Below are 22,722 nucleotides of genomic sequence, written 5' to 3' on the forward strand. Positions count from 1 at the left end.
CAGAGAGGGGCGGAAGACGGAATGGAAGTAGGTTGGGTGGAGAAGAGGGAAGAGTGAGAGAGTGTGAGAGAGCGCAAGAGGGGAAGATTGTGTGTGGGGGATGGGGTGCGGGAGAAGGGGAAACAGACAGTGTGAAGGGAGGGTGAGGTTGGAGTTAGTGACGAGTCAGCCGCGCCTGGTATCTTCCCTTCACAATTTATTGAAGGTTACTGCTCCCCATGCACCCAGCGAGAGACAGCGAGCACCGCAGGGTGGGGGGTGGGGACAGAGCGCAAACGAGAGTCGGAATGAGAGAGAGTAAGAGAGAGCACATAAAAGACAGCAAATAACAGAGAGACAGTAAGCGAATAAAAGAGAGCAAATAAGACACACACACACACACACATAGAGAGAGAGAGAGAGAGACAGACACAGACACAGGAGGGAGAGACAGAGATGTAGAAGTGATTTACGAGGACTGGTCCAGGACTGACAAACTTCAGGGATGAGGAGAGATCAAAGTATCAGGGGCTGTTATCCTCAGCAGGAATTCAGATAAATGTTTTCAAAATCATGATTCGGGTACTGGACAGAGGTGATAGTGAGAAGCCCTCTCAACTTCTGAAAGGAACAGTAAAGTGCGGGAGGACTTTGAGGACGTGACAAAGTTGATCGATGAGGGAAAGGCTGTCGATGTCATATACATGGACTTCAGTAAGGCATTTGATAAGGTTCCCCATGGCAGGCTGATGGAGAAAGTAAAGTAACATGGGGTCCAGGGTGTGCTAGCTAGATGGATAAAAAACTGGCGAGGCAACAGGAAACAGAGAGTTCTAGTAGAAGGGAGTTTCTCAAATTGGAGACCTGTAACCAGTGGTGTTCCACAGGCATCTGTGCTGGGACCACTGTTGTTTGTGATATATGTAAATGATCTGGAGGAAGGTGTAGGTGGCCTGATCAGCAAGTTTGCTGATGACACTAAGATTAGTGGAGCAGCAGATAGTGAAGGGGACTGTCAGAGATTACAGCAGAATATAGATAGACTGGAGAGTTGGGCAGATAAATGGCAGATGGAGTTCAATCCGGGCAAATGCGAGGTGATGCATTTTGGAAGATCCAATTCGAGGGCGAACTATACAGTAAATGGAAAAGTCCTAGGGAAAATTGAAGAAGAGAGAGATCTGGGTGTTCAGGTCCATTGTTCCCTGAAGGTGACAACGCAGGTCAATAGGGTGGTCAAGAAGGCATATGGCATGCTTTCCTTCATTGGGCGGGGTATTGAGTACAAGAGTTGGCAGGTCATGTTGCAGTTGTATAGGACTTTGTTTCGGCCACACTTGGAGTACTGTGTACAGTTCTGGTCGCCACATTACCAAAAGGATGTGGGTGCTTTGGAGAGGGTGCAGAGGAGGTTCACCAGGATGTTGCCTGGCATGGAGGGTGCTAGCTATGAAGAGAGGTTGAATAGATTAGGATTATTTTCATCAGAAAGACGGAGATTGAGGGGGACCTGATTGAGGTCTACAAAATCATGAAGGGTATAGACAGGGTGGATAGCAAAAAGCTTTTTCCCAGAGTGGGGGACTCAATTACTAGGGGTCATGAGTTCAAAGTGAGAGGAGGAAAGTTTAAGGGAGATATGCGTGGAAAGTTCTTTACGCAGAGGGTGGTGGGCATCTGGAACACATTGCCAGCGGAGGTGGTAAACGCAGACATGTTAGTGTCTTTTAAGATATATTTGGACAGGTACATGGATGGGCGGGGAGCAAATGGACACAGACCCTTCGAAAATAGATGGTGGGCTTAGGTAGAAGGTCTCAATCGGCGCAGGCTTGGAGGGCCGAAGGGCCTGTTCCTGTGCTGTAATTTTCTTTGTTCAGCGTATATTTAAAATGATCTTCAAATGAATGAATTGTGTTATGAGAGAACACTTTTTCATACAGTGAATGGAGATGGTGCAGAACGTACTGCCTGGAATTCTTTTGGAGGCAGGTTCTGTCGAGGGATGCTTCAGTGGAGAGGCATTGGATGGTTATTTACATTGAAATGGTTCCCCAGAAATGGGGAAAAAATGTGAGAAAATCATGGCCTGGTGGAGAGAGACACAGAGAGAGAGAGAGAGAGAGAGAGAGAGAGAGAGAGAGACAGAGAGAGAGGGAGAGGGAGAGACAGAGGGAGAGGGAGAGACAGAGAGAGAGGGAGAGACAGAGAGAGAGGGAGAGACAGAGAGAGAGGGAGAGACAGAGAGAGAGGGAGAGACAGAGAGAGAGGGAGACACAGAGAGAGAGGGAGACACAGAGAGAGAGGGAGACACAGAGAGAGAGGGAGACACAGAGAGAGAGGGAGACACAGAGAGAGAGGGAGACACAGAGAGAGAGGGAGACACAGAGAGAGAGGGAGACACAGAGAGAGAGGGTGAGAGACAGACAGACAGAGAGAGACAGAGCACGCGAGCGCAAGCTCAGGAGGAGGGAGTCCTGTACCCTCCCTCGCGCTCTCCTTCCCTCCTCGCCGAGGGGCTACGGCGGCGGATGTCCGAGTCCGGAAGGCCCCCGCCCCGCACCGACAGTGGTGCCCGCACACCCTCAGCGATGGGTGCGCTGATGGTTGGTGAGATGACTGGTGCGGGTGAAGGTCTTGCCGCAAACGCCACAGATGAACTGGCTGGCGGGTCCGTGGGTCCTCTGGTGCCTGCGCAGCTTGCCCGCGGTGTAGAAGCGCTTGGGGCACTCGGGGCACGGGTAGGGCCTGTCGCCGGTGTGAATCTGCCGGTGGACGGCCAGCTTGCTGGCCGTGTAGAAGCGCTTGGAGCAGAGCGGGCACGGGTACGGCCTGTCTCCCGTGTGGGTCCGCTGGTGGCGGTTCAGCTCGCTGGAGGTGTAGAAGCGCTTGGAGCAGAGCGGGCACTGGTACGGCCGCTCGCCGGTGTGGTACCGCTGGTGAATCTCCAGCACCGCTAGCCGACAGAAGCGCTTACCGCATACCCCGCACTCGAAGGGGCGCTCCCCGGCATGAGCCCTCCGGTGGCGCACCAGGTCCCCCGTTACGCAGAAGAGACGGTGGCACAACTGGCACTCCAGCGGGCCCTGGCCCCCGGCTGCCGCTCGGTGCTGCTGGTGTCGCCGCAGGTTGCTGGCGCGGTTGAAACGGTTGCCGCACACTGCGCACTCGAACGGGCGCTCGCCCGTGTGCACCCGCAGGTGGCGCTCCAGGTGAGAGCGGCAGCTGAAGCCCTTCTCGCACACCGCGCAGTGGCAGGGAGGGGGTGGCACCACCAGGCCGAAGGGCCCGCCGCCGTCCTCCTCCTCCTCGTCCTCGTCCTCGTCCTCCTCTCCACCTCCCGTCTGCAGCCTCTCCGTCTCCTCCTCCTCCTCCCTCTCCGGCTCCATCTTCGAGGGCTGCGCGACGCCTCCCAGGGTCGAATGTCCCCCCGTCTGCCTGCAAGGGGGGGGACAGGCAGACAGTGAGACGTTGGCTGGGAGCGTCGCGGGAAGAGCGCAGGATTCGAGGGTTTAAACAAAAACTCAGGGATAGGTAGAGCTGCCGATGCTGGAGTCACAGAGGGAGCTGGAGGGGCAAAATAATGAAAAATTACAGCACAGGAACAGGCCCTTCGGCCCTCCAGGCCTGTGCCGATCCTGATCCTCTGTCTAAACCAGTCGCCTGTTTTCCAAGGATGTGTATCCCTCTGCTCCCTGCCCATCCATGTATCTGTCTAGGTACATCTTAAGTGAGGTTATCGTGCCCAACTCTACCACCTCTGCTGGCAACTCGTTCCAGGCACCCACCAGGACCCACCGTTCTGGGACACAGCAGGCCCAGGCACCTGAGGTGGGGGGGAAGCTGACGTTTCGGGCTGGGGCCCCTCTTGTCAGCAGAACTGGGATTATTTTGCCAGAGGCCGGGAGGGGAGACTAAAGTGAGCTGTAAAAAATTACAGCCACTGGGGTCGAAGCGACGTTCGGCATCGTCAGGTTCGGGCTGAAGGGCCTGTTCCTCAGCTGTACTTTTCTTTGCTCGAAACTCAACACAGCAGTGATGACTATCAATATGTAAATCTGTTCCCGCTAATAATTAACATCTCCACTGCCCTCTGAAATGCAGCAGCGTTGAGTGGGAGGGGGTATAGTCGGGAGGGAGTTGCTCTGGGAGCCCTCAACATTGACCCCGAACCCCATGAAGTCTCGTGGCTTCAGGTTAAACATGGGCAAGGAAACCTCCTGCTGGTGACCACGTCCCGGCCTCCCTCCGCTGGTGAATCAGTCTCTCCTCCATGTTGAACAGCAATTAGAGGCAGCGCTGAGGGTGGCTCGGACACAGAATGTACCCTGGGTGGGGGATTTCAGTGCCCCCCACCAAGAGTGGCTCGGCAGCAGGATTACTGATCGAGCTGGCCGGGCCCTAAAGGACAGAGCTGCGAGACTGGGTCTGCGGCAGGTGGTGAGGGAACCAACAAGAGGGAAAAACATACTTGACCCCGTCCTTACCAACCTACCAGCTGCAGGAGCATCTGTCCAGGGCAGTATCGGTAAGAGTGACCATCGCACGGTCCTCGTGGAGACAGAGTCCCGCCTTCGCATTGAGAACAGCCTCCATCCTGTTGTGTGGCACTATCACCATGCTCAATGGGACAGACTGCACACAGATCGAGCAACATCGACCGGGCATCCATGAGGCGCTGTGGGCCACCAACAGCAGCAGGATTGTACAGCAACACAATCTGTAACCTCACGCCCGGCATATCCCCCACTCAACCATCACCGTCAGGCCAGGGGGTCAACCCTGGTTCAATGGACGGTGCAGGAGGGCGTGCCAGGGGCAACACCAGGAATACCTGAAGGGGAGGTATCAACCTGGTGAAGCCCCCAAACAGGGCAGCTTACACACCAAACAGCGAGAGCAGCAAGTGATAGGCAGAGCTAAGGGATCCCACATCCAACAGATCCCATCTAAGCTCCGCAGTCCTGCCACGTCCAGTGGTGAATGGTGGGGGATAATTAAACAGCTCACTGGAGGAGGGGGCTTCACAAATATCCCTGTCCTCAACGATGCAAGAGCCCCGCATCAGAGCAAAGGCTGAAGCAGAAATCTTCAGCCAGAAGTGCTGAGTGGATGATCCATCTCAGCCTCTACCCGACAATGAGGAGAATTGCCCAAGTATATCCTGTACACAAAAAGCAGGACAAATCCAACCCGGCCAATTCCCATCCCATCAGTCTCCTCTCGACCATCAGTAAAGTGATGGAAGGTGTCAGTAACAGTGTTATCACACAGCACCTGCTCAGCAATAACCTGCTCAGTGACGCCCAGTTTGGGTTCCGCCAGGGCCACTCAGCTCCTGAACTCATTACAGCCTCGGTTCAAACATGGACAAGAGACCTGGAATCCAGAGGGTGACAGCCTTTGACGTAGGCTACATTCGACCGAGTGTGGCATCACACAGCCCTGGCAAAGCTGAAATCAATGGGTATCGGGGGCAAATCCTCCGGTGGTTGGAGTCGCACCTGGCACACCGGGAGATGGTAGTGTTTGTGGGAGGTCAGTCATCTCAGCTCCAGGACATCTCTGCAGGAGTTCCTCAGGGGAGTGTCCTAGGCCCAGCCATCTTCAGCTGCTTCATCAATGACCTTCCCTCCATCATCAGGTCAGATGTTGGGGATGGTCGCCGAAGATTACACAATGTCCAGCCCCATTCATGACTCCTCAGATACTGAAGCAGCCCGTGTCCGAATGCAACAAGATCTGCACAATATCCAGGTTTGGGCTGACAAGTGCCACACAAATGCCAGGCTATGCCCATCACCAATAAGAGACAATCTAACCACTGTCCCTTGACATTCAATGGTGTTACCATCACTGAATCCCCCCACTATCAACATCCTGGGGGTTATCATTAACCAGAAACTCCACTGGACCCACCACATGAACACAGCGGCTACAAGAGCAGGTCAGAGGCTGGGAATCCTGCAGCGAGTAACTCCCGTCCTGTCTCCCCCCAAATCCTGTCCCACCATCTACAAGGCACAAGGCAGGAGTGGGATGGGATACTCCCCACTTGCTCCAGGATGAGGGCAGCTCCAACAACACTCAAGAAGCTCGACACCATCCAGGACAAAGCAGCCCCCGCCCGATGGGCACCACATCCACAAACATCCCACTCCCTGCTGCCTGCCGCCCACCACCCCCCCCCCCCCAACCCACCAAACGACGCTCAGTCGCAGCAGTGTGTACCATCTACAAGATGCTCTGCAGAGATTCACCAAAGATCCTCAGGCAGCACCTTCCAAACCCCACGACCCACTTCCATCCAGAAGGACAAGGGGCAGCAGCTACATGGGACCCCCACCCCCTGCACGTTCCCCTCCGAGACCCTCCCCATCCCGACTTGGAAATATATCCCCGTTCCTTCAGTGTCATTGGGTCAGAATCCCTGGAATTCCCTCCCTAAGGGGACACTGTGGGTCAACCCACAGCACATGGACTGCACGGCTCCCCCCCCACCACTACCAACTCAAAGGGGGCAACTGGGGACGGGCAGCATTGCCCATGTCTCACAAGTGAATAAAAACAGCCGGCAGAGGGCACAAAGCTGGATGGGACAAACAGGGAGAGGCTGCGGGGCAGTGGGATCGGTTTGGGGATGGATACAGGGATAGGGGGAGGGAGCGGGGCAGTGGGATCGGTTTGGGGATGGATACAGGGATAGGGGGAGGGAGCCGGGCAGTGGGATCAGTTTGAGGATGGATATAGGGATATGGGGAGGGAGCGGGGCAGTGGGATCGGTTTGGGGATGGTTATAGGGATATGGGGAGGGAGCGGGGCAGTGGGATCGGTTTGGGGATTGATACAGGGATGGGGAAAGTGAGCATGGAAGTGGGAATAGTTTGAACAGGACAGAGGGATTAGTTTGGGATTGATAGCGGGGTGAGTGCGAGGCAGTGGGAATTGTTAGGGATAGCTGTGAGTGGCACTGTGCGATTGTAATGGGTTGGGGGTGACCTGGACACTGGGCTCCCTCACCGCTGCCCACACGCACCTGGATGACGGGTTAGTGTTGCGTATTTGAATGGACTCCAAACCCGAACTAGCGACCGGGAGTCCCAAGGATCCTCACTCGCGGCTCACCTGCCTGTGCAAGTTATCACAATGGGATGTGAGGAGGATTCAGCGAGAGGTTAAACCGGAGATCCCTGTGGGACAGACGGGACAGACGGGAGTCACCTATCAACATTACCATTGCCTCCACAGCGTCACACCTCAGCCACCAGTATCATCCACCCATTGGGTCAGCCAACCAGGCAGTTCCCGAGCCGATTTCTCCCAGCACCCTCTGGGGTTTGTCCAACCTTGCTCCAAACCTGCAGCCAACGCAGGAAAGACTGACTCTCACCACCGTCAATGCACCCCACGCCCCCCCACCGTAACCGTCAACGTCCCCCCACCCCACCGTAACCATCAATGCACCCCCCCACCCCACCATAACCGTCAATGCACCACCCCCACCGTAACCATCAACGTCCCCCCCACCCCCCACCGTAAACGTCAATGCACCCCCCCACCCCACCGTAACTGTCAACGTTCCCCCCACCCCACCGTAACCGTCAATGCAACCCCCCACACCCCACCGTAACCGTCAATGCAACCCCGCCACACCCCACCGTAACCGTCAATGCACCACCCCCACCCCACCGTAACCGTCAATGCACCCCCACACCACCAACCCCACCGTCAACGTCCCCCCCCACACCACCGTAACCGTCAACCTCATCAACCCCAACACCCCACCGTAATAGTCAAACCCCCGAACACCACCAGCACTGCCCCACCCACTGTAACTGTCATCCCCACCCACCCCCACACACACACACCCCACCCCACCGTAACCTTCAACCCCACTCCCCCACCATAAGCTTCAAACACCCCCGCCACCGGCACCACCGCCACACACTCCCGACGCCCCCCAGTGACACCACCATAACCGGCAAACCCCCTCACCCCACCGTAACCAGCCACACCCCGTCACACCACTGTGACTGGTGACCCCCCCCCACCCCGGCCACCACCCTACCGTAACCCGCACACCCCCGCCGTAACCAGCAACCCCACTGTAACTGGCAACAACCCCCCCTCATCCCATAACCAGCAACTCAACCACCCGACAGTAACCGAGCCCCACCCCACCGTAATTGGCAACACCCACACTTCACCATAACCATCAACCCCGCCCCCACAACCGGCAATGACCCCCCCCACCATAACGGTCAACACTCCCCACCACCCCACCGTAACTGTCGACCCTGTCCCTCCCCTCACCAGCCAAGCACCCCCACCATAACCAGCAACATCCCCTACCCCACTGTCACCGTCGACCCCCCCCCCCGCCAACAGGCAAAACCCACCGTAACCGTCAACCCTGCACACCCCCACCATGGGCAATCCCTCCCACCCCAACGAAACCACCACTCCCCCCCCCCCCCCTCCATCAACACCCCCACCCCACCGGCACCACCATTCCCAACCACCGCTCCCCCCGCCCGTGTCACCACCATCCACTCCCCCCACCGGCATCCCCACCATCCACTGCCCTCCTCCCCAGTGTCCCACCCGCCGCACCCCCCCCCCCCTCCCAGGGCCACCCTCCTCCTCAGCGTCCCCTCCGCGCACCCCCCCTACCCCCAACCCGGCATCTCCCCAGTGTCTCCTCTGCGCCACCCACACCCCCACAGCATCGCCTCCGCCACCCAACCTGCCCACGAACCCCCCACCCTCCCCAGCGGCCCCTCTGCCCCCTACCGTCCCCACCTACTCCCGCCCTCCACGCCCCCCCCCCCCCCATGTCCCCCTCCACCCTCTCCCCCACCTCACCGTCCCCACCCCCCCCCCCAGTATCTCAGCTGCGCACCCCGCACCACCCCCCCACCCCCAATGCTTCCCCATGAAGAAGTCTTGGACAGAACATCTACTGCTGACCTTATTCCTGGGCCGAGGGGCGGGGCAGGGGTCGGTGGCGGCTGGAGAAGGTGAATTGGATAAATCTCACATCAAACCAGCAGGCATTCGGTTGGGTGGGGGGGCAGGCATAGGATTTAGACCATAAATCGTAGGAGCAGATTGGGCCATTCAGCCCATTGTCAATGTTCTGCCATCCATGGCTGATCTGATGATCCTCAACTCCGCTTACCCACCTCTCCCCTTGCCTCTGCATTCCTGCCCCGGTTAAAAATCTCTCTTGGCCGCGAATATCCTGACTGAGCCAGCCCCGACACCCTGTGTGTGGGAAGGAATCCCACAGATTCCCTCCTCTCCTCCTCATCTCTGTCTCAATCTCACAACCACTTATTCTGAGTTGATGCCTTCTGGTCCTAGGCTCTCCCACGGGGCGGGTGGGGGGGGGTGGTGCGGAGACAGCCTCTCCACATCTCCCCTGTCAGTTCCCCCCAACTATGAATCCCAAATGGTTCAGTAAGGTCGCCTCTCCCTCCCCTAAACTCCATCGAGTACAGGCCCATCCTACCCCAACCTCTCCCTCGTCAGAGAGTCCCTCCACCCCCGGAATCAGCTGAGTGAGCCTTCTCTGGGCTGCTCAGTCTTTCTGGGCTCCCAACACTGTTCACGGTGTCCCTGCTGAATAGTGCCGTGTCTCATTTTAACAAAAACTCTCTATTTTTATACCCCACTCCCTTTGAAATGAAGGCCAACTTTCCATCTGCCTTCTGTATTACCCACAACTTCCACTCTACAGCACACTGTACTGTTCGAGGTCCATGTGTGGTGCAAATACATGAGGGGGAATTCAGGGAAGATTTAGCAGGCTCGTAACTGGAACGCGCAGGTTTCCTCACGGGGAAAGATAGACCCTTTCAGTCTGGAGTTAAGAGTCTGCGACGATGACATCGAAACATACAAGGTCCTGAGGGGGCCACTTTCGGTGGCGTTGAAAGGATGTTTGGTCCTGCAGGGAAACATAGAACTGGGGGCATCACAGTGGGTAAGCCCTGCTGCCTCCGAACGCCAGGGTCCCAGGTACGATTCCACCCTCGGGCGACTGCCGGTGTGGACGTTTTCCCCGTATCTGCGTGGGTTTCCTCCCACAGTCCAAAGATGAGCTATTAGGGAGAGGTTGAATAGTCTGGGTCTAATTTCGCTGGCTGAGGGGGCGACCTTATAGAGGTTTATAAAAGCAGGAGGGGCATGATTAGGGTGAATAGACAAGGTCCTTTACCCCAGGGGTGGGGCAGTCCGAAACTAGAGGGGCATAGGTTTAAGGTGAGAGGGGAAAGGGACCTGAGGGGTAACTATTCCACACAGAGGGTGGTGTGTGTATGGAATGAGCTGCCAGAGGAAGTGGTGGGGGCTGGTACAGTTACAGCATTTAAAAGGGATCTGGATGGGGACATGGATAGGAAGGGTTTAGAGGGACATGGGCCAAATGCTGGAAGATGGGACTAGATTAACTTTGGACATCGGGTCAGCATGGACGAGTTGGACCGAAGGGTCTGTTTGTGCGCTGTACGTCTCTGTGACTCTATGTACAGGTTACGGTAGGTTGGCCGTGCTAAATTGTCCCATAGTGCCCAGGGATGTGCGGGTTAGGGTGGATTGGCCGTGTTAAATTGTCCCATAGTGCCCAGGGACGTGCGGTTTAGGGGGGATTGGCCGTGCTGAATTGTCCCGTAGTGCCCAGGGATGTGCAGGTTAGGGTGGATTGGCCGTGCTAAATTGTCCCATAGTGCACAGGGATGTGCGGGTTAGGGTGGATTGGCCATGCTAAATTGTCCCATAGTGCCCAGGGGTGTGCGGGTTAGGGTGGGTTGGCCGTGCTAAATTGTCCCATAGTGCCCAGGGATGTACAGGTTAGGGTGGGTTGGCCGTGATAAATTGTCCCGTAGTGCCCAGGGATGTACAGGTTAGGGTGGATTGGCCGTGCTAAATTGTCCCGTAGTGCCCAGGGATGTGCGGGTTAGGGTGGGTTGGCCGTGCTAAATTGTCCCATAGTGCCCAGGGATGTACAGGTTAGGGTGGATTGGCCGTGCTAAATTGTCCCGTAGTGCCCAGGGATGTGCAGGTTAGGGTGGGTTGGCCGTGCTAAATTGTCCCATAGTGCCCAGGGATGTGCGGGTTAGGGTGGGTTGGCCGTGCTAAATTGTCCCGTCGTGCCCAGGGATGTGCAGGTTAGGGTGGGTGGGCCGTGCTAAATTGTCCCATAGTGCCCAGGGATGTGCGGGTTAGGGGGGGTTGGCCGTGCTAAATTGTCCCATAGTGCCCAGGGATGTGCGGATTAGGGTGGGTTACCCAAATGCTTGAGTGGCCTGCCTCTGCACTGCAGTGTTTGTTGGTTTCTCAGACCCGCTCCCTACTGCCCGTGTGTGGTTTCTTTGCCTCTGTTCTCCCTCCCCTTCATGTATCTATCGAGATGCACCTTAAGCATTGCTAATGTACCCACTTCCACTGGGAGTGCGTTCCAGGCACCCACACCCTCTGGGTGAAATATATTCCCCACATTTCTCCCCTAAAGATTGCACTGTCTCACCTGGAGCCTGTGTACCCCTGTGATGGATCTTTCCACCCTGGGGGCGGGAAGGCCTCTGACTGTCCCCCCAGGCCTCTCCTAACTTTGTCGGCTTCTGTCATGTCACCCACCCCTCACCCCTGAGTCTTTCCAGTGAAAACAATTTGAGTTTATTCAACCTCACCTCATAACTGTCCAGACCATTCCCTGTCCCCTCTCCATACCATTCATGTTCTCCCGGTATGGTGGTGACCAGAACAGCACGCAATATTCCTGACAAAACCCAGCTACAGTTTTGTGTAGCTGGCACATAGCTTGCCAAATTTTATATTTTATATGTCTGCCTTCTTGAGTAGGGAAGGGATGAAACGTTATAGAGTCACAGAGACGTACAGCGCAGAAACAGACCCTTCGGTCCAACCCATCCATGCTGACACGATATCCTACATTAATCTAGTCCCATTCGCCAGCATTTGGCCCATGTCCCTCTAAACCCTTCCTATCCATGTCCCCATCCAGGTGCCTTTTAAATGCTGTAACTGTACCAGCCCCCACCACTTCCTCTGGCAGCTCATTCCATACACGCACCACCCTCTGTGTGAAATAGTTACCCCTCAGGTCTCTTTTAAATCTTTCCCCTCTCACCTTAAACCTATGTCCCTCTAGTTTTGGACTCCCCCACCCCTGGGGTAAAGGACCTTGTCTACTCACCCTATCCATGCCCCTCCTGCTTTTATAAACCTCTATAAGGTCGCCCTCCTCAGCCTCTGACGCTCCGGGGAAAATAGCCCCAGCCCCTCCCTGCAGCTCAAACCCTCCGACCCTGGCAACATCCTCGTAAATCCGTTCTGACCCCTTTCAAGTTTCACAACATCCTTCCTGTAGCAAGGAGACCGGGATTACACACAGTATTCCAGAAGTGGCCCTAACCAATGTCCTGTACAGCCGCAACATGACCCTCCCAGCTCCCTGTACTCAATGCACTGACCAATAAAGGCCAGTGTCCCAAACACCTCCCTCACCGCCCTGTCTACCTGCAACTCAGAGGTTATTGGCAGTTAGTCAGGAATGTGGATTTGAGGTTACCATCGGATCGGATATTCTTGAATGTCAGACCAGGGTCAAGGTTCAAGTGGCTCCCCTCTGCTTCTGAGCCAATTGTTTGCATGTTTCTCATACCCCAGCTGCCCGCTACTCAACGGCAGGACAGTGGCAAGGAGTAGTCAGGGCTCTCAATTCAACCCATGATGGAAGATGAAGCGTGCTCCAGTCAGGGGCTGGGGGGAGGTTGGGGGAAGGAGGGAGAGAGCACGCGTCAGCCAGGGACGGAGGAATGGAGGAGAAAGCGCTCAAGCCAGGGATGGAGGGAAGGAGGAAAGAGAGCGAGACAGGGAGGACGAGTGATGGAGGGAAGGAAGGGAAAGGGGAGTGAGTGGGTGGGGGGTGCGGTGTGGTAATGAGGGAAGGAAGAGAGTGAGAATCTGTCAAAGACAGGTAGATGGAGGGAAGGACAAATAGAGGAGAGAGTGAGGGGGAAGTGGAAGGAAAAAGGTCAGAGAGAGAGGGAGTGTGTAATGGCGAAAAGACAAGAGAGTCACAGACGATAATGGAGTGAGTGTGATGGCAATTGACAAAAAGGGGGAGTGAGAGTGACAGAGGGAAGGAAGAATGCGTGATAAGAGGTACAGCGTGAAGGAGAGGGGAGAGGGGGAGATGGAGGGAAGAGCAGAGTCCGTGTGCAATGGAGGGAGTAAGAGAGAGTGATGGAGGGAAGGTGGGAGACAAAGAGAAGGAATAGGCAGCCAAAATGAGGTGAGCAACAGAGGGAGTGAGAGGGAGATGGAGGGAATGAGACAGTCAGACAGATAAGAGAACGATGGGGGTGAGAGTGAGGGGGAGAGAGTGAACGTGTGTGACAGAGAGAATGTGATGGAAAGAAGTAGGAAAGACTGAAAGGCAAAAGGAGGAGATAATGAGGAGATGACAGAGGAAGGGGGAGAGGATCTGAGGATACATAATGAAGTTTGAGAGAGAGAGAGAGAGAGAGAGAGAGAGAGAAAGAAATGGAGGGAAGGAGGAGAGAGTGAGTGAGAGAGTGACAAAGGGGAGGAGGTAAGAGATCGATAACTGATGGAGGAAAAAGCAAAATGGGTTGTGGGGGGGTGGGGGGGACAGAGAGACAGGAGGGGAACAAGAGATTGTGATGGAGCGAAAAGGAGACCCAGAGAAGCAGACACAGAGGGCTGGTGGAGAGAGAGCGTGTGCATGTGACAGAGGGAAGGAGGAGGAGAAAATGAGATGGAGACGGAGGGAAGGACTGAGTGACACAGATGGAATGAGAGACTGTGATGGAGGGTAGGATGAGAGAGAGAGAGAGACACAGACAGAGATGGGAGGGAGAGAAGGAGACAGAGAGGGCAATACACAGAAGGCAAGTAACTGGGTGATAGAGAGAAGGAAGAAAGTATGAATGAGTGATGGAGGCAGGAGGAGAGAGTGTGAGACGGTGGGAGGAAAAGTGAGAGACTGTAAGCGGGGAGCAAGAGAGAAAGGGAGTGGGGGGGAAGAGAGAGCGAGAGAGACAGAGAGAGAGAGAGAGAGAGTGTGTGTGAGTGTGAGTGAGAGTGTGTGTGTGTGTGGGAGGAAGAGAGAGAGAGAGAGAGAGGGCAAAGGTGAGGGGATGGAGGAATAGAGAGAGAGAGAGAGAGAGAGAGAGACGGTGCAGAGGAGAGAGAAAGAAAAAGTGACAGTACATAGGAGTATGAGAGTGGGTAGAGGATGCAGTGCAATGGAGGGAAGGAGACGGAGACGGTGGGGTGTGGGTTTGGGGATTGCATGCTTTATGTGGCTCGGTTAAACAGTAACAGCTAGACGCTGGGGCTGACCTACCAGGACACTGCAGGCTCCTTTGTTAGCTTCAGGCCTGCTCAATGCAGCAATCGTCTCCTTCCCTCAGTCCTCCTGCTTCTCCCTCTGCTCCTCCTGAAACAAAGGGCAGGGCAGGCTGCTAACAAATAAGAGCTGTCTCAGGGCCTTCCACACCCTGCCCAGGGGTTGGCTGGAAGCTCATTCTCAAAGCAGAGGACCAGGGCAAGCTCCAGACTTATTATTCTGCAAATGGCTTCCAGCCCCACATACACACACACCAATCTGCACAGTCATTGCCTGCCAAAGGCAACCAATAGGGCACTTGCACAACCAGAGAGCATTCTGGGAGAACATGACTTCCATTAATTCCACTCTTGTGCAGCTTCTACCCCCTACCCTCTATTGCATTTCACATCGAGAGTGGAGATTGCATGTTATGTTATATTCTAACACCATGCTGTCCCTGTCCTGGGAGTGCTAAATGGGGACTGTGTAGAGGGAGCTTTACCCTGTATATAAACCCCATGCTGCCTCTGCCCTGGAAGGGTTTGATGGGGCAAGAGTGTAGAGGAGCTTAATTCTGTATCTAACCCTGTGCTGTCCCTGCCCTCTGAGAGTGTTTGATGGGAGACAATGTAGAGGAAGCTTTACTCTGTATCTAACCCTGTGCTGTCCCTGCCCTGGGAGTGTTTGATGGCAGAGGGTGTAGAGGGAGACTTATTCTGTATCTAACCTTGTGCTATAACTCTCCTGGGCATGTTTGATAGGGGGAAAATGTAGAGGTAGCATTATCCCACAGCTGAGTATTGTTGCTTGCATTTTACAGTGAATAACACAGCACTGCAGGCTGGTGCCATTTGGAATAGTTTAAGGATAAAAAGATGGAATTTGAAAGATACTCAATATTTATTGTGGCTGCCTCCACCTCGAGCTCTGAGCTGGTCCACCGACCACAACTGCCTTCCACTTCATGCCTCACTGCCACCTCTGTCAGACCTACAAACACTGGAGTTGCCATTCTACGGGCACTACCCCTTCACCTCCCTGCCCACCTTACTCACCCTGTCAGGACACTTGCTGGGCCAGCACTCGCCCCACAACCAGGAGTCCAGGCTCCGGGCCTACAGGAGCCAGGAGTCCCAGGCTCCGGGCCTACAGGAGCCAGGAGTCCCAGGCTCCGGGCCTACAGGAGCCAGGCGATGCTGACTTCTCTGCCAGGTCAGACTGCTGTCTCACCAAGTGTTCTGCTCCATTTGACCCCCTCCTAGATATCCCCATCTCTGCCAGGAATGAAGGCGAAGAAAACAGGATAAAGAGGTTACAGAAGAAGGAAGGAAGCGGCTGGTCTGCTGCGGACAGAATTGCAATCTGCGTGACTTGCCAGCGCCGCTATCTTGGAACGCAGGGTCAGGCAATGTCTCATGGCAGGGTGCGTTATAACTCCCCTGGGTATCAGACTGAGGACTCAGTGGGCCCTTTGGTTCGTGAGATAGTCCCCCAAACTCTTCTCCCCTCAGTGAGATAACCAGACCATCCATTCATCCCTCCCTCAGTGAGACATCCCTCACTCTCCCCCCTCAATGAGATACCCCTCCCTCATCCTTCCTCCCTCAGTGAGATACCCCTCCCTCATCCTTCCTCCCTCAGTGAGGCATCCCTCATCATCCCTCCCTCAGTGAGACATCCCTCATCGTCCCTCCCTCAGTGAGACATCCCTCACTCTCCCCCCTCAGTGAGATACCCCTCCTTCACCCTCCCCCCTCAGTGAGACACCCCTCACTCTCCCCCCTCAGTGAGATACCCCTGCGCCTCAGAGGAGGAGGTAGTGAGCAGGAGTTACGTACGGTTCCCAGGGGTTGGGGGAAGTTGCCCAGAGCCAGAGCGAGCCGCGGACAAGGGCAGCTCAAAGCTGATGCGTACCCTCCCAGAGAAGCGTTTATTGCCAGTCCCTAGCTGCCCTCTTGAACCGAGTGCCTTGCTGGGCCGTTTCAGAGGGCTGTGGTGAATCAACCAAGTTGCTGTGGGTCTGGTGTCATGAGTAGGCCAGACCAGGTGAGGAAGGCAGTTTCCTTCCCTCAAGGACATTCGCGAACCAGGTGGGTTTTTCTGACAATGGATTCGGGGTCATCATTCAATACTTTTTTAACTGTTGAAGAAAAATTCAACTTACACCATTTGCCTAGTCTGGACTTGAACCTGGGTCCCCCAGAACGTTAGCTGAGTTTCTGGATTAATAGGCTAAGCCATGACATCCCTTAACCTGCTTTACTCCCAGTCCAGATCAAACAGCCCACAGCAGGGCAGGAAGAGCCAAGGCAGGTCATGGGCAGAGATAATGGGAACTGCAGATGCTGGAGATTCCAAGATAATAAAATGTGAGGCTGGATGAACACAGCAGGCCAAGCAGCATCTCAGGAGCACAAAAGCTGACGTTTCGGGCCTAGACCCTTCATCAGCCTGCCAATCACCTTTAATAAGGGACAAAAAGTACCAACTTAGATGCCAGGGGCTGCCCTTGGCTTACTGTCAGACCACCCAGCCCAGACTTAAATCACAGAGAGTTTTAGAGTCATACAGCGCAGAAACAGACCCTTTGGTCCAACCAGTCCGTGCTGACCACTATCCCAAGCTAAACAGTCCCACCTGCCTGCTCCCAGCCCATATCCCTCCGAACCTTTCCCTGTTCATGTACTTACCCAAATGTCTATTAAACATTGTAACTGTGCCCACATCCTTCACTTCCTCAGGAAGCTCATTCCATACACGCACCACCCTCTGCGTGAAAAAGTTGCCTCTCAGGCCCCTATTAAACCTTTCTCCTTAAAAATATGCCATCTCGTTTTGAACTTCCCCCATCCGCAGGGATTTTAAAAAAGTTTGCTATTGCTATCACCTTTATGTATACACCTTCTGATTTTATAAACATCTACAAGCTCATCCCTAACCTCCTAAATGCCAGTGGGTAATGCTAGTGCGGCCTCACCTGGAATATTGTGTGCAGTTCTGGTCGCCCCATTATAGGAAGGATGTGGAAGCATTGGAAAAGGTGCAGAGGAGATTTACCAGGATGTTGCCTGGTCTGGAGCACAGGCCCTATGAAGAAAGGCTGAGGGACTTGGGTCTGTTCTCATTGGAGAGAAGGACGTTAAGAGGGGATTTAATAGAGACATACAAGATGATCAGAGGATTAGTTAGGGTGGACAGTGAGAGTCTTTTTCCGAGGATGATGATGTCAGCTTGTATGAGGCGGCATAGCTACAAATTGTGGGGTGATAGATTAAAGACAGATGTCAGAGGCAGGTTCTTTACTCAGAGAGTGGTAAGGGTGTGGAACACCCTGCCTGCCAATGTAGTTAACTCAGCCATAGTAGGGGCATTTAAACAGTCCTTGGATAAGCATATGGATAATGATGGGATAGTGTAGGGGGAGGGGCTTAGATTAGTTCACAGGTCGGCGCAACATCGAGGGCCAAATGGCCTGTTCTGCGCTGTATTGTTCTATGTTCTATGTCCTATAAAGGTCCCAGATTATCCAGTCTCTCCATATATCTCAAACCCTCCATTCTTGGCAACATCCTGGTAAATCTTTTCCTAGCCCTCTCCAGTTTAATACTACCCTTCTTTTAATGGGGTGACCAGAACTGCACACAGTGCTCCAGAAGATGCCTCATTAATTTCCTGTGAACTTCAAAGACTTATATACCTGCACCCTTGGGTTTCTCAGTTCTCCAGCACTACCCAGGACCCCACTGTTAATTGTATAAATTCTGTCCTTGTTTGTTTTACTAAAATGCAATACCTCGTATTTACCCAAATTAAAGTCCGTCTGCCACCCCTCGACCCATTGGCCCAATTGATCAAGATCTCTTTGTAATCTTTGATAAACTTCTTCACTGTCCACTATATCACCAACCTTGGCGTCCCCTGCAAACTTCCGAACCCAGCCTTCTATATTCTCACCCAAATTGCTAATGTAAATGACAAATGAAGACTCATTTGAGGGTTGTGGATGACCTTGACGAGCTTCCTGGCAGAAAGAAATGCAGGAGCAATTTTATTGAGATTTAAAAGGGACCTTAAAAGGTTTAAAAAGGACCTAAGCGGCAACATTTTCATGCAGAGGTTGTTGGTTGTGTATGAAATGAGCTGTCAGAGGACGACCCACTCAATCAGATCCTGTAGTTCATCTCATAATCCTCAGCTCCACTTTTTCCTGCCTATTCTCCAGCTGCAAAGCTTCCCTTCCTAATTAAAAATCTCAACCTTGAATGAACTGACTGACCCTGCCTCAACAGCCCCTCCCTGGTGAAGAATTCGACATATTCACTCCCCTCTGAGAGAAGAAATCCCTCCTCATCTCTGTCTCAACTCCTTATTCTGAGATTACGCCCGCCGGCCCTAGAATCTCCCACAAGGGGGAGCAATCTCTCCACATCTCTCCTGTCGGGTCCCCCCCTTAAGAATCTTGCATGATTCAACAAAGTCGCCTCTCACTCACCTAAACTCCAATTAGTTCAGGCCCAAACTCTCAGACAGTCCCTCCATCCCTGGGATCAGTGACGTGAACCTCCTCTGGACTGCCTCTAATACCAGGATATCTTTCCTTAGATAAGGGTGACCCAAAGCCACTCACAGTATTGTAGGTGTGCTCTTACGAGTGCCTTGTATAGTTTATAAGACTAGCCTACTTTTCGACTCCATTCCCTTTCAAATTAAAGCCAGCGTTCCATTTGCCTTCCCTGTTACCCCCTGAGCTTGTGCATTAGCTTTTTGTGATTTGTACATGAGGACTCCCAAATCCCTCTGTGCTGTAGCTTTCTGCAGCCTTTCTCCATTTAAATAATATTCAGCTCCTCTACTCTTCCTGCCAAAGTCCAGACCTCACATGTCCCACGCTATATCACATCTGACAAGTTTTTTCTCACTCACTTAACCTGCCCAGGCCCCTCTGCATATTCTCTGAATAAACTTTACCACTTACCCGCCTTCCTCCTTCCTCATCCAAGTCGCTAAAATATCTTGGAAATAATTGTGACCCAATCTCTGATCCCTGAGGCACTCCACTAGCTATAGGTTGCCATGCTGAAAATTCCACCTTTATCCCAACTCTCTATTTTCTATTAGTCAGCCAATCCTCTCTCCATGCTAATGTGTTACCCCAACACCATGGGATTCTGCACTAAGTAGTCTCATGTGCCTTATCAAATGTTTCTAAAACTCCAAATATATTATGTCTGATTTTTATTCCCTTTAGTCACCCTGATTGATATCTCTTCAAATAATTCTCTTAAGTTTGTCAGATGCTGATTCCCCTTCATGAAAGCATACTGACTCTTTCGGATCATAAATGTTCTGCTAATATTGTCTATTATTTTTTTAAAAACTCTTCACATTTTCCCAACAACAGATGTTGAGCGAACCGGCCTATAGTTTCCCAGTTGTATTATCTCCTTTTGTAAATAAAAGTGTTACATTGTCAGTTTTCCTCAGGGATTTATGTTTTTCAGGATGTAATGAAGATGTAATGGAAGATTACTACCCAGCACTTCCATAATAATATCCGAGGATACATTCGGTCACGTCGCTGGGCTCTTCTTGGACTTTAGCCCTTAGTGAGTGTCCCTCGTACATTGTGCTGTGATGGTCGATGAAGACTGGGGCTTGTTGAACGCCCATGTCCCTGGGCATGAGGTACGGGAGCCCAGTGCCATGGAGCTTGCCCTGAGGCGTTGGTGCTCTGTGTCCAACAGGGGGAGTCGTTCAGAGCTAGTGGTGAGTCAGGGGACGTGCTCTGTTTTTCCCAACAGCTCAAACACGCTCGCTCACACCCAGCCTGACTCACACTCACTCACACTCTCAGCCATACCCAGCCTGACTCTTACACTCACTCACACCCAGCCTGGCTCTCAGACTCACTCACACACACCCAGCCTGGCTCTCACACTCACTCACACTCTCACCCAGCCTGATTCACACTCACCCAGACTGACTCTCACACTCACTCACTCACACACTCACTCACACCCAGCCTGACTCTCACAGTCACACTCACTCACACTCTCACCCAGCCTGACTCTCACTCACTCACACACTCACTCACACTCATCCTGACTCACACTCACCCACACTCTCAGTCATACCCAGCCTGACTCTCACACTCACTCACACTCATACTCTCACCCAGCCTGACTCTCACACTCACTCACACTCTTGCTCACACCCAGCCTGATTCTCTCTTACGCACACTCTTGCTCACACCCAGCCTGACTCTCACACTCACACTCACTCTCGCTCACACCCAGCCTGACTCTCACTCTCATGCTCACACTGACTCAGACCCTCACTTACACCCAGCCTGACTTTCACACTCCCCCTCACACACACTCTCACTCTCACCCACCCTCACTCACACTCTCGCTCATAAACCAGCCTGATTCTCGCACTCACACCCACTCACATGAACTCACACTCCCCGTCTCACTCATGCACTCTGACTCTCACAGTCACCTTCAATAGCTCACTCTCATTCACACTCACTCTGACTCTCACGCCCACCCTCGCATACACTAGCTCACATTCACTCACATGCACCCTGACTCTCACACACCCTAACTCACACTGACTCACTCACCCTCACTCTCACTCACACTTATGCTCACTCACACAAACTCACATTCATCCTGACTCACACTGATTCAGACTCACTCTTACACACTAACTCACTTTCTATCCTTTCGCTCTCGATCACTCTCACACCCTCCTTGAATCTCATTCACCCTCACCCTCACTCACACCCATCCTAACTCACTCACATTGACTGAGTTGACCGAGAGTGGCATCACAGGGCCCCGGCAAATCTGGAATCAGTGGGTATCAGGGGTCAAGCTCTCTGGTGGTTGGAGTCTTACCTGTTGCACAGGGAGATGCTGGTGGCTATTGGAGGTCAGTCATGTCAGCTCCAGGACATCTCTGCAGGAGTTCCTCAGGGGCGTGCCCTCGGCTCAACCATCTTCAGCTGCTTCATCCATGACCTTCCCTCCATCATAAGGTTAGATGTTGGGGATGTTCGCCGATGATAACACAATGTTCAGCCCCATTTGTGACTCCTCAGATACTGAATCAGTCCGTGTCCGCATGTAACAACATCTGGACAATAACCAGGTTTGGGCTGACAAGTGACATTCGCGCCACACAAATGCCAGGCTATGCCCATCACCAATAAGAGACAATCTAACCACTGCCCCTTGACATTCAATGGTGTTCCCATCACTGAATCCCCCCCACTATCAACATCCTGGGGGTTACCATTGACCAGAAACTCAACTGGATCCACCACATGAACACAGCAGCTACAGGAGCAGGTCAGAGGTTGGGAATCCTGCAGCGAGTAACTCCCGTCCTGTCTCCCCCCAAATCCTGTCCCACCATCTACAAGGCACAAGGCAGGAGTGGGATGGAATACTCCCCACTTGCCCCTGGATGGGGACAGCCCCAACAACACTCAAGAAGCTTGACACCATCCAGGACAAAGCAGCCCCCACTCGACTGGCACCACATCTACAAATATCCCACTCCCTGCCCTCCCCACCGACGCTCAGTCGCAGCAGTGTGTACCATCAACAAGATGCTCTGCAGAGATTCACCAAAGATCCTCAGGCAGCACCTTCCAAACCCCATGACCCACTTCTATCCAGAAGGACAAGGGGCAGCAGGTACATGGGACCCCCACCCCCACACGTTCCCCTCCGAGCCCCTCCCCATCCCGACTTGGAAATATATCCCTGTTTCTTCAGTGTCACTGGGTCAGAATCCCTGGAATTCCCTCCCGAAGGGCTCAACCCACAGCACATGGACTGCAGGGGTTCTAGGATGCAGCTCACCCCCACCTTCGTAAGGGGGGCAACTAGGGACAGGGGGCAATAAACACTGGGCCCAGCCAGTAACACCCACATCACAAACGCAAATTTAAAAAAACTAAAACTGATTCACTCTCAAACTGAGGCTGACGTACACACACTGACACTCACTCAATTACACTGACACACACTCATTCTCACACCTGCCCACCCGCACGCATACTCCATTACACACTCACACTAACTCCCTCTCACACACACACACAGACTCACCCACTTACTCACACTCACTCAGACTCGCTCACATATTTACTCACACACACACACTCCCACTCATACACTGACACACACTCTCATGCACACTCACACACAGTCACACATGCACATTTACACAAACACGAGTGCACATACTCACGCATAAACACACTCTCATTCACACTGACTCACACTTGCATAAGTACACACACACACACACACAAATTCACACTCACACACAATCACACAAATTCA

At 53.4% G+C, this 22,722-nt stretch overlaps 1 protein-coding gene across 2 annotated transcripts; it reads right to left on the reverse strand.

Annotated features, from left to right (window-relative positions):
* Positions 1 to 179: 179 nt before the first annotated feature.
* Positions 180 to 14,650, reverse strand: LOC125451973 (oocyte zinc finger protein XlCOF6.1-like). 2 transcript variants are annotated; one of them, XM_059642738.1, is made up of 3 exons: positions 14,378 to 14,650; positions 7,016 to 7,169; positions 180 to 3,417 (listed from the first exon to the last, which is right to left on the reverse strand). In XM_059642738.1, exon 3 carries the CDS (start codon positions 3,366 to 3,368, stop codon positions 2,565 to 2,567), a length of 804 nt encoding a protein of 267 aa, XP_059498721.1. In that variant the 5' UTR covers positions 3,369 to 3,417; positions 7,016 to 7,169; positions 14,378 to 14,650; the 3' UTR covers positions 180 to 2,564. The 2 variants fall into 2 exon arrangements, with proteins under 2 accessions (XP_059498721.1, XP_059498720.1); XM_059642737.1 differs by lacking the exon at positions 7,016 to 7,169.
* Positions 14,651 to 22,722: the final 8,072 nt, after the last annotated feature.

The sequence above is a fragment of the Stegostoma tigrinum genome, chromosome 46, assembly GCF_030684315.1.
Source record: "Stegostoma tigrinum isolate sSteTig4 chromosome 46, sSteTig4.hap1, whole genome shotgun sequence".
Taxonomy (NCBI): Eukaryota; Metazoa; Chordata; class Chondrichthyes; order Orectolobiformes; family Stegostomatidae; genus Stegostoma; species Stegostoma tigrinum.